This window comes from Periplaneta americana, chromosome 15 (genome assembly GCF_040183065.1).
Source record: "Periplaneta americana isolate PAMFEO1 chromosome 15, P.americana_PAMFEO1_priV1, whole genome shotgun sequence".
Taxonomy (NCBI): domain Eukaryota; kingdom Metazoa; phylum Arthropoda; class Insecta; order Blattodea; family Blattidae; genus Periplaneta; species Periplaneta americana.
The window spans coordinates 10,174,523-10,186,401 of record NC_091131.1 but is presented as its reverse complement, the minus strand read 5'-3'; the positions used below and the strand labels follow the sequence as shown (position 1 = coordinate 10,186,401).

At 34.7% G+C, this 11,879-nt stretch overlaps 1 protein-coding gene across 1 annotated transcript in view; it reads right to left on the bottom strand.

Annotated features, from left to right (window-relative positions):
- Positions 1-4,230: 4,230 nt before the first annotated feature.
- The window catches only part of LOC138714623 (F-box/LRR-repeat protein 3-like), a 74,136-nt gene continuing 66,487 nt past the window's right edge, over positions 4,231-11,879 (bottom strand). Inside the window, exon 8 of the mRNA XM_069846655.1 lies at positions 4,231-6,271. Coding sequence (XP_069702756.1) covers positions 5,631-6,271 — 641 coding nt within the window. The 3' untranslated portion in view covers positions 4,231-5,630. The remainder of the gene's footprint in view (positions 6,272-11,879) is intronic.

Genomic DNA, 11,879 nt, shown 5'->3' with positions numbered 1-11,879 from the left:
ATTGTGATGTGTTCCCAATCCATTTCTTGGTTTGAGTTGCACAATGGGCAGTTAGGGGACTGATATATTCCAATTCTATGCAGGTGTTTGGCCAAACAATCATGGCCTGTTGCCAATCTAAATGCAGCTACAGACGATTTTCTTGGTAAATCGGGAATTAACTGTGGATTATGATGCAGAGAGTTCCATTTTTTCCCTTGGGATTGTGTTATCAAATTTTGTTTGTTGAAGTCTAAGTATGTAGATTTAATAAATCTCTTCACAGAGTAATACGTAGATTTAGTAACAGGTCTGTAAGTAGCAGTGCTGCCCTTCTTTGCTAAAGCATCCGCATTCTCGTTTCCCAGGATTCACAATGGGATGGTATCCATTGGAATACAATTCTTTTATTGAGTTATATTAATTGGGAGAGCATTTTAGTTATTTCTGCTGTTTGAGATGAAGGTGTGTTTAGAGACTATTGATTTTAACTATGTGTCTACTTACAATATCTGAGCTTGCATGTTGATCAGGTGATTTTTTTTTTAAAAGGTCTTAAAAGTTATATTTTCATAAGCCTAGAAAGTTATGAAATTAATATAAGAGTATTTATATCGAAATACAGTTCATCTGTTAACATATACATATATTTTTTTTTTTTTTTTTACTTTATATACAAAACCGTTTTCATTGCAAGAAGAATCTTGGAAAAAAATCGTACATGCTGTATATATGTTTACATGTAATGCTTTATGAAATAAGATTATTACCCTAATATAGAAAAGACTTTGATTTTTCATATTTACAAGACTTCACCATAAATATTATCATCAAGGACATTTGTTATTGTATGTGTTTGGCTAAGTTCAGGATATTTATTAATTAAAAAGTATACACTCTTCTTGTGTGAAGGAATATAAAAATGTAACAATCTTATTTGAAGCTTAGAAGAGGTTACACTTGAAAATTCATGAGTACCTTTTTACATTGTCATCATTTAACGTTGAAAATGTCTTATAACAGTAATTCTTAATTCTACCACAAATATTCTTACATATACATCACCACAAAGAAGTATTTAATTGGACACCTTTCTCACGATTGTATGATTAAAGCTCATTGTTACAACAGTCATATTATGACGAGCCATATTGTTTATGCTGAAAGGATATGTGGTTTTTCTTAGCTTTTCGAGCTGCTATCAGTATAATATAAGTTAAATTCACTGTCTTACCAACAAAATTACAGTAAACTTAGTGTTAAATAACGAAGTTCAAGTGTTTAATATGGTGCAATTATAAAAATTAAAAACAAGTTTACTATCACAATAAAGAAGGTTTAGTAGAGCCCGGACGAGTAGTCATGGCACCGGCGCGAGGGACGTATTTTAGCTCGTTTGCTTGGACTCGCCCTCACACTCAACTGGAGGGGTGTTGGGTTAGTTGGTTACTAGCATTCCGAGTGTTCAGATCGTTCTGCTACTACCGCTATTGCTAATACTGAAAACATTGTCCTTCTGAGCTCCCTCATTATGGCATTGTCTAAGGTGTGAAATCATAGAGTAGTTCATAGTCAAGGACATGAAATAGCATGCAATGTATGGAAATTCATGTCAGAAGAGGTTGTAAATGAAATACCAATTCCATTGAAAAGCGTGTGTGCAAGAGTACTGGCTGCCACTGGTATTTCAAAGCAAACCCTGGCAAGAATCAGGAAAGAAGGGGAAAATATTGAGGCAGGAACAGCAGATTCTTTCTCCAGCCCGGAAAAATCACAGCGGAAGAAGAAGACTGTTGCAGCTGTAGACAGTTTTGATGAGGAAGTCATAAGAAGACTCATCTATATTTTCTACGCTACGCATAAGCAGAGGCAGACTCTGCAATCGCTTCTTCCAAAAATGGATATCAGTGTATGATTATGTGAAGAAAGTAGAGAACAATTACATTGAAATTGAGCACGTGATGGACGTATTTGGAGAGCATTTCCATAGACTTAGGGACATCTGATTCCAGCACAGATCAGTCGTCTGATTCGGACAGAGAATAAGAATATAAAGATGGAATAGCGGGCGTAATTCCATTAGGTACCTTCGGACTCGAGTAGGAAAGTAGTGCTACTAAGGTAAGACGAATGTTTTTAGAAAGAGATGAAACGGATATGCCTGCCGCTCTGAGCTTGAGAACCGTAACCCAAACAACCCCCACTCCTGTACCCTGCTGGTCGGCAATTAAAAACTTCGCGCATGTTGGTGCCATAACATCTCGTCTCAGCTCTACATTGTGCCGACTACAGGAAAAAATGTATTCAGTTACAGGAACAGAGAGTTCAGATGTGGGCACTAAAATATGCCCACTGTAGTGCACTCTACTGGCTAGTTACAAAATTATGTTCCATCAATGAGTTGCAGACTCAAGAAGCTCAACTATTTCAATGAAAGTGAATATATTAGGATTAAAATATGTCTAATCATGTCAGATGACACTGAAACTGTATGGTACCTCTTAACTGAAGAAATAATCATGCTTCCACTGGCATTGTCTTTCGAACTAAAACTCAAATATTTGATGTACAAGAAATATTTGGCACGCAGTAAGTTTCAGTTTATACAGTGTGTCCGCTAAGTTCTTTGTCATTTCAGAATAGCATTGTTGTTTTAGCTAGACACATGCAGTGTTGTGGCTAGCAGTGAAACTCCCAGTGCATTTAACTTACCTCAGTAGTATGAAGGATATCAGATGATATTTTAGTACTTGCCATGTTAAAAAGAACATGTCAGCATAAAAGTTCGTGATTGCATGCAATTTCATACATACTTAGGCTACCTTCTGGAAGGTTAGCGTGTCTGGCCGCGAAACTAGGTGGCCTGGGTTCGATTCCCAGTTGGGGCAAGTTATCTGGTTGAGTTTTTTTCCGGGGTTTTCCCTCAACCCAATATGAGCAAATGCTGGGTAACTTTCGGTGCTGGACCCTGGACTCATTTCACCGGAATTATCACCTTCATCTCATTCATATGTTAAATAACCTTCTGGAAATAAAAAAGTTCTTTTACTTCTCTTCTGAGTTTGTGACTGAAACATTGGTAAAAGACTATCCAAAATCCCATTATCGACCATTTTGACCCTCTAGAATGTGAAAAATGTGACTTTGGTTTTACTAGAAAGTGTAGATAATAATATTATAACAGTTTGTTTGGACTTGAAAGGGTTTTAATTTCCCTATGAGGGATTTCTATTTCACTCGATAGAGTAGTGATGGGGTTGCTATCTCTATGCCTTTAGATATATACAAAATGATTTAATTTCTTTTGGTATAATTCCTCACATGTTTACACTATCTTCTTCTTGAAATTGAGAAAGTTCTTTCACTTTCCTTCTGAGTTTGTGACTGGAACACTGATAAAGAATTATCCAGAATTCCATTGTCAATCACTTGTCACTTCTAGAATGTGAAAGAGGTTGGTTTTACTAGAAAGTGTAGATCATGTTATAGCAGTTTGTATTTTTGTTTGTGAATACAGTATACAAAATGTTTTATTTTCTTTCGGCTTTGGTTACATGATAATTGTTCACAATCCATTCTGATGATCTGCTTGCAGTTTGTTCTTCCTCACAACTTGTTTCTTCTTTGGACAAAATCCTGACAAAAAAAAAGGATTGTGTAATTTTAAGAGATGAAGACATTTCTAAAATAATGTTAATAAATGTAGCATAATGATACAAAAACATTTCTGAGTAGTCCTGTTTAAAAATGTGTAGTGGGGAGTTAAAAATAATACGATGATTAACTTGATAATGTAGCAAGAATTGGAGTTACTAAGAACATTTCACAGATTGAAGATTTCACTAGCTATCAGAAATAACTACTGAAGTCAATTATCACTCAGATGATTTGGATATTGATTAAAACTGTCCTCTTATGCATATATGTTTTGTCATTGTGTTGTAATTAAATTATTGTTTTCTTTTTAATTATTATGAAGATATGTGCATTTTAAAGGCTAAAAGACAATACAATGTAATAAACGCTGATGAGATTATTCACTGCCACATTCTGTGGCCAGATTTGGCAAGGACGTTACTGTTTGTAATGGAACCATTTGAACGGAATTTGTATATTATACAAATATGTGAATTGCAGTTAGTTTTAAAATATATTTAAAATTGAGATTAAATTTTAATCAGTGATAATGACAGAATTCAAACATAACTTTTAACATACATGCCAGCGATACAAAGTTATAAATTAAGAATGCAGTAGACGATTTTTTATTTCTCGATTTTAAATACAGTAGAAACTTTCTGTAGCAGAATCCTATAGGACTAAAATATATTATTCTGTTATAGAGAAGTTAAAGTTATTTACAGTTTACATAAGAAGCTGTACAAACATGTACAGTAAGTCTTGTATTCACTTATAATAAACCAATACTATTTATGTAGTCACTCATTTTGTTTTTATCTCAAGCTTTAATTTTAGAATATCACGAACTTGAGTTTTTTTTCTCATTTTAATGTAGAAATTGATCGTAAACATACTTTGTACTTTGTTTCAGTGTTAGTTTGTCATCACATTGGCCTCATTTAGTTCATTTTACTGTTTAAATTCAGCACAATTCTTCTTTATGCTGAAAACTTCACTAAGTGCATTCATCAGAATACTTTTTTAACACTCACACAAGTCTAATGCAGCAGACTTCAGCACTCGAGTAGACGACAGAGAAAATGCAGACTGTAAGAGTTCTGTGTTCATAATTATAGATCCATTAATTTTCCACTTTAAAGTCACTCAATGGCAATACGATTTAGAAATAAGTGAATTTAGTCCATTATAGTTTTCATCTTCCTGACCATTTCCAAAAATATGTAGCTTATATTCATTCATTCATAGTGTTCTGCCCAAGGGCAGGTCTTTCACTGCAAACCCAGCATTCTCCAGTGTTTCCTATTATAGCTTATATATATTCTTTGCATATAATTTATCGCCAAATTCACAGGACCATAGCAAAATTCCTTATTGATAAGTTTTCGTTATTTACAGTACCGGTAACCACTATGCGCACATTTCACTTTGTATTATTTCAATATTTTATAAGTATGATGTTTATTTGGTACTGACATGCTATTTGCCTTCAATTGTATTTATCCATTTCCTAACATTCTCGTTTTTCGGACGTAACTCTACTAGACTTCTTCATGTGGGGTTCTAGTAAGGACAGTTTTCACCATTCTGATGTGCCTTTCAGAACATGGCATAAGCTTGAATATTGACTAAACATTCTCTTGTAGTACCAAGAGTGCTATCACTGAGGTATAACCAGTCAAATCAAAAACCTTGAGAGTTTCACTACAAAACACAAGAAAGCACTGCACACGGGTAACAAAATTCAGCAATGCCATTGTAAAGATCTGGAAGAACTTAGTGGACATACAATTGTTAATATTATATGTGAAATATGGGGGATAGAATTGAGAAGATATGGAGATGTAAATTTGGTTATTGGATTGTACATGCTGTTCTTCAAAATTATCCTGCACAGATGAAGTTGTTTCATATCGGTAGTGCCCATGAAGTCATACAAATCTATAAATAATCGACAGGGGTGTGTGATTCAGATCGCATCTTGTCATGTAATACACCATCAAAGAACACATTCACCAGACTGGCATGAATTCTGGAGTCCATTCTCGTCCTATGAGTTCTGAAACTTTCTTGGAGGCCTTGGTCAAATCGTACTGTGGGTCCTCCACCAAGCACTCCTCCATTACGTAGAGCTCCTTCAGTCTTGGACCACAAATGTGAACAAACTTGACGAATGCACTGCATGAAACCTCGCATTCTCCTAATCCGACAGAAGAAAGATCAGGACAGTTCTTTGCAATGCTGAGTAACTCGTCATCGATGAAAGAGTTGCCATTTGCCCCAACAACCAACTCCTTGAGTCGTGGACAGTAATTGCCGATGCGTCCCAGCACTTTCTTCGGAACGTAGTCGCCAAAGTAGAGGTGGGTGACGGGTGTGTACGACATGAAGAGAGTTTCGAAAGACTCATCAGGGATGACGAAGAAGTACATGACCAGGTTCATGGTGGGGGAATGCTCGATGAGGGCGTTCCAGCAGCGTGGCGAGATCTGCTGTAGAAGCATGTCCTTCTCTGTGTACACATCAATGCGCAAGTACTCAAGGCGCACGTGCTCCTCTGAGGACAAAGCAAGCAGCAGTTCATCGCTCAGGAGAGTGTAGCTAAGGGACAGCTCTCGCAGGTGGCGGCAGTGGTCTGCAAGGGCCAGGATCCCTGAAAATTTCCAAAAAATAAAACAAATATTATCACAACAGAAATGTTTATAATACATGTAAGTCTCGCAGATCTATTTGGCATTTGTGAGGAAAGAGAAAGTTAGCAAGAGTGTGCTTTGTGGTTATGGTCCTTTGCAGGATTGGGTGAAGGAAAGGAGAAGCAATGACACTAATGAAAAGTATGCTCAGTTGCTTAGAAGAAGTCAACCTGTAGGCTTGTTGAATTCAGAGTGTATGTTATTAAGCAAGATGCCACCGATATTTAAAAAAAAAAATTATACTAAAAGGGGATGAACAAGAGAGATCATTCTCAGTGTGTACAATTTTATGAAGAAATAAAACGTATTAGTCAAAAAATAATAAGTTATCAGAGCTGAACAGAAGAGTTACACTTAAACTTAAAAAAAGAATAGCAGAGGCAACCAAAATATCTAACAGTGAAGAGGATTTTGCCTGAACAAACATAACATGAAGTTGAAAGAATATCAATGAGTATAATATGTCAGTATCGATGGCAAAACACCACTACAAATAGTTTGACAAATGAGTGATATGACAAACGATTCACAAATTTTATCTTTTGCACAAAATTTCTTCTACAATTTCGAAGTTATTTGCCCATTCTACGCCAAATCACTCATCATACAGTGGAAATCGCCAGTTTAAAACATTTTAAGAAAATAGGGTTCAAGTGGAAGGAGATGGGAAAATAGAAGTGTGCTGATCGAGAGACAAAAAAATGTCATATCTAACAGCCATGAAGTTCAGCGAGGAGGACTGACACGTCATCTATGCAGAAGGTAATTGTAATTGTATTCTTAATATTGTAACTGTAATCCCTTGGTAGATGGGAAGAGAAGGCCTGATGGCCTTATCTCTACCAGCTTAAATAAATAAATATACATAGGAACCATAATGATAAAGGAGAGAATGGAGATCACAATAATAACAAATTACAATGAAAGCAGTAGTGATAGTGCTGTGGCAGAAATGTATAATAATAAACACACTTTATAACATTTTATTACATTTGGTGTTTGTGACTTATTGGCAGTCTATTTATATGAGTTCCCTCACAAAAATTCTTCTGCAGTTTGACAGAAGAAAATTAACATGAGCAGTTGAATTAAATACTGGACATGGACAATTCAAGGAAAAAAAATAGAAAATGGGTCTCTTCCAAGGAGAACCAATTTGTACACACTGCGAAATACAAACTGCTTTCCAAAAATGAGCAACCTTCTCTTCGCAACAGAAGTGCATTCCTTTAACATTTTACAAAAATGAGCAACCTTCTCTTCGCAAAAGAAGTGCATTTACTTTAACATTTTACAAAAATGAGCAACCTTCTCTTAGCAACAGAAGTGCATTCCTTTAACATTTTACAAAAATGAGCAACCTTCTCTTACAACAGAAGTGCATTTACTTTAACATTTTACAAAAATGAGCAACCTTCTCTTAGCAACAGAAGTGCATTCCTTCAGCATTTTACAAAAATGAGGAATTTTCTCTTAGCAACAGAAGTGCATTTACTTAAACATTTTACAAAAATGAGGAACCTTCTCTTAGCAACGTAAGTGCATTCCTTTAACATTTTACAAAAATGAGGAACCTTCTCTTAGCAACAGAAGTGCATTCCCTCAACATTTTACAAAAATGAGGAACCTTCTCTTAGCAACAGAAGTGCAATTACTTTAACATTTTACAAAAATGAGGAACCTTCTCTTAGCAACAGAAGTGCATTCCTTTAACATTTTACAAAAATGAGGAACCTTCTCTTAGCAACAGAAGTGCTTTACTTTAACATTTCACAAAAATAGGAACCTTCTCTTAGCAACATAAGTGCATTCCTTTAACATTTTACAAAAATGAGCAACCTTCTCTTCGCAAAAGAAGTGCATTTACTTTAACATTTTACAAAAATGAGCAACCTTCTCTTAGCAACAGAAGTGCATTCCTTTAACATTTTACAAAAATGAGCAATCTTCTCTTAGCAACAGAAGTGCATTTACTTTAACATTTTACAAAAATGAGCAACCTTCTCTTAGCAACAGAAGTGCATTCCTTCAGCATTTTACAAAAATGAGGAATTTTCTCTTAGCAACAGAAGTGCATTTACTTAAACATTTTACAAAAATGAGGAACCTTCTCTTAGCAACGTAAGTGCATTCCTTTAACATTTTACAAAAATGAGGAACCTTCTCTTAGCAACAGAAGTGCATTCCCTCAACATTTTACAAAAATGAGGAACCTTCTCTTAGCAACAGAAGTGCATTTACTTTAACATTTTACAAAAATGAGGAACCTTCTCTTAGCAACAGAAGTGCATTCCTTTAACATTTTACAAAAATGAGGAACCTTCTCTTAGCAACAGAAGTGCTTTACATTAACATTTCACAAAAATAGGAACCTTCTCTTAGCAACATAAGTGCATTCCTTTAACATTTTACAAAAATGAGCAACGTTCTCTTCGCAAAAGAAGTGCATTTACTTTAACATTTTACAAAAATGAGCAACCTTCTCTTAGCAACAGAAGTGCATTCCTTTAACATTTTACAAAAATGAGCAATCTTCTCTTAGCAACAGAAGTGCATTTACTTTAACATTTTACAAAAATGAGCGACCTTCTCTTAGCAACAGAAGTGCATTCCTTCAGCATTTTACAAAAATGAGGAATTTTCTCTTAGCAACGGAAGTGCATTTACTTAAACATTTTACAAAAATGAGGAACCTTCTCTTAGCAACGTAAGTGCATTCCTTTAACATTTTACAAAAATGAGGAACCTTCTCTTAGCAACAGAAGTGCATTCCCTCAACATTTTACAAAAATGAGGAACCTTCTCTTAGCAACAGAAGTGCATTTACTTTAACATTTTACAAAAATGATGAACCTTCTCTTAGCAACAGAAGTGCATTCCTTTAACATTTTACAAAAATGAGGAACCTTCTCTTAGCAACAGAAGTGCTTTACTTTAACATTTCACAAAAATAGGAACCTTCTCTTAGCAACATAAGTGCATTCCTTTAACATTTTACAAAAATGAGCAACCTTCTCTTCGCAAAAGAAGTGCATTTACTTGAACATTTTACAAAAATGAGCAACCTCCTCTTAGCAACAGAAGTGCATTCCTTTAACATTTTACAAAAATGAGCAACCTTCTCTTAGCAACAGAAGTGCATTTACTTTAACATTTTACAAAAATGAGCAACCTTCTCTTAGCAACAGAAGTGCATTCCTTCAGCATTTTACAAAAATGAGGAATTTTCTCTTAGCAACAGAAGTGCATTTACTTAAACATTTTACAAAAATGAGGAACCTTCTCTTAGCAACGTAAGTGCATTCCTTTAACATTTGACAAAAATGAGTAACCTTCTCTTAGCAACAGAAGTGCATTCCCTCAACATTTTACAAAAACGAGGAACCTTCTCTTAGCAACAGAGGTGCATTTACTTTAACATTTTTCAAAAATGAGGAACCTTCTCTTAGCAACAGAAGTGCATTCCTTTAACATTTTACAAAAATGAGGAACCTTCTCTTAGCAACAGAAGTGCTTTACTTTAACATTTCACAAAAATAGGAACCTTCTCTTAGCAACAGAAGTGCATTTACTTTAACATTTAAAAAAAATGAGGAACCTTCTCTTAGCAACAGAAGTGCATTCCTTTAACATTTTACAAAAATGAGGAACCTTCTCTTAGCAACAGAAGTGCTTTACTTTAACATTTCACAAAAATAGGAACCTTCTCTTAGCAACATAAGTGCATTCCTTTAACATTTTACAAAAATGAGAAACCTTCTCTTCGCAAAAGAAGTGCATTTACTTTAAGATTTTACAAAAATGAGCAACCTTCTCTTAGCAACAGAAGTGCATTCCTTTAACATTTTACAAAAATGAGCAACCTTCTCTTAGCAACAGAAGTGCATTTACTTTAACATTTTACAAAAATGAGCAACCTTCTCTTAGCAACAGAAGTGCATTCCTTCAGCATTTTACAAAAATGAGGAATTTTCTCTTAGCAACAGAAGTGCATTTACTTAAACATTTTACAAAAATGAGGAACCTTCTCTTAGCAACGTAAGTGCATTCCTTTAACATTTTACAAAAATGAGGAACCTTCTCTTAGCAACAGAAGTGCATTCCCTCAACATTTTACAAAAATGAGGAACCTTCTCTTAGCAACAGAAGTGCATTCCTTCAACATTTTACAAAAATGAGGAACCTTCTCTTAGCAACAAAAGTGCAGTCCTTCAACATTTTACAAGAAATGAGGAACCTTCTCTTAGCAACAGTAGTGCATTTACTTTAACATTTTACAAAAATGAGGAACCTTCTCTTAGCAACAGAAGTGCATTCCTTCAACATTTTACAAAAATGAGGAACCTTCTCTTAGCAACAAAAGTGCAGTCCTTCAACATTTTACAAAAAAATGAGGAACCTTCTCTTAGCAACAGAAGTGCATTTACTTTAACATTTTACAAAAATGAGGATCCTTCTCTTAGCAACAGAAGTTCATTTACTTTAACGTTTTACAAAAATGAGGAACCTTCTCTTAGCAACAGAAGTGCATTTACTTTAACATTTTACAAAAATGAGGAACCTTCTCTTAGCAACAGAAGTGCATTCCTTTAACATTTTACAAAAATGAGGAACCTTCTCTTAGCAACAGAAGTGCTTTACTTTAACATTTCACAAAAATAGGAACCTTCTCTTAGCAACAGAAGTGCATTTACTTTAACATTTTAAAAAAATGAGGAACCTTCTCTTAGCAACAGAAGTGCATTCCTTTAACATTTTACAAAAATGAGGAACCATCTCTTAGCAACAGAAGTGCTTTACTTTAACATTTCACAAAAATAGGAACCTTCTCTTAGCAACATAAGTGCATTCCTTTAACATTTTACAAAAATGAGCAACCTTCTCTTCGCAAAAGAAGTGCATTTACTTTAACATTTTACAAAAATGAGCAACCTTCTCTTAGCAACAGAAGTGCATTCCTTTAACATTTTACAAAAATGAGCAACCTTCTCTTAGCAACAGAAGTGCATTTACTTAAACATTTTACAAAAATGAGGAACCTTCTCTTAGCAACGTAAGTGCATTCCTTTAACATTTTACAAAAATGAGTAACCTTCTCTTAGCAACAGAAGTGCATTCCCTCAACATTTTACAAAAATGAGGAACCTTCTCTTAGCAACAGAAGTGCATTTACTTTAACATTTTACAAAAATGAGGAACCTTCTCTTAGCAACAGAAGTGCATTCCTTTAACATTTTACAAAAATGAGGAACCTTCTCTTAGCAACAGAAGTGCTTTACTTTAATATTTCACAAAAATAGGAACCTTCTCTTAGCAACATAAGTGCATTCCTTTAACATTTTACAAAAATGAGCAACCTTCTCTTCGCAAAAGAAGTGCATTTACTTGAACATTTTACAAAAATGAGCAACCTTCTCTTAGCAACAGAAGTGCATTCCTTTAACATTTTACAAAAATGAGCAACCTTCTCTTAGCAACAGAAGTGCATTTACTTTAACATTTTACAAAAATGAGGAACCTTCTCTTAGCAACAAAAGTGCAGTCCTTCAACATTTTACAAAAAATGAG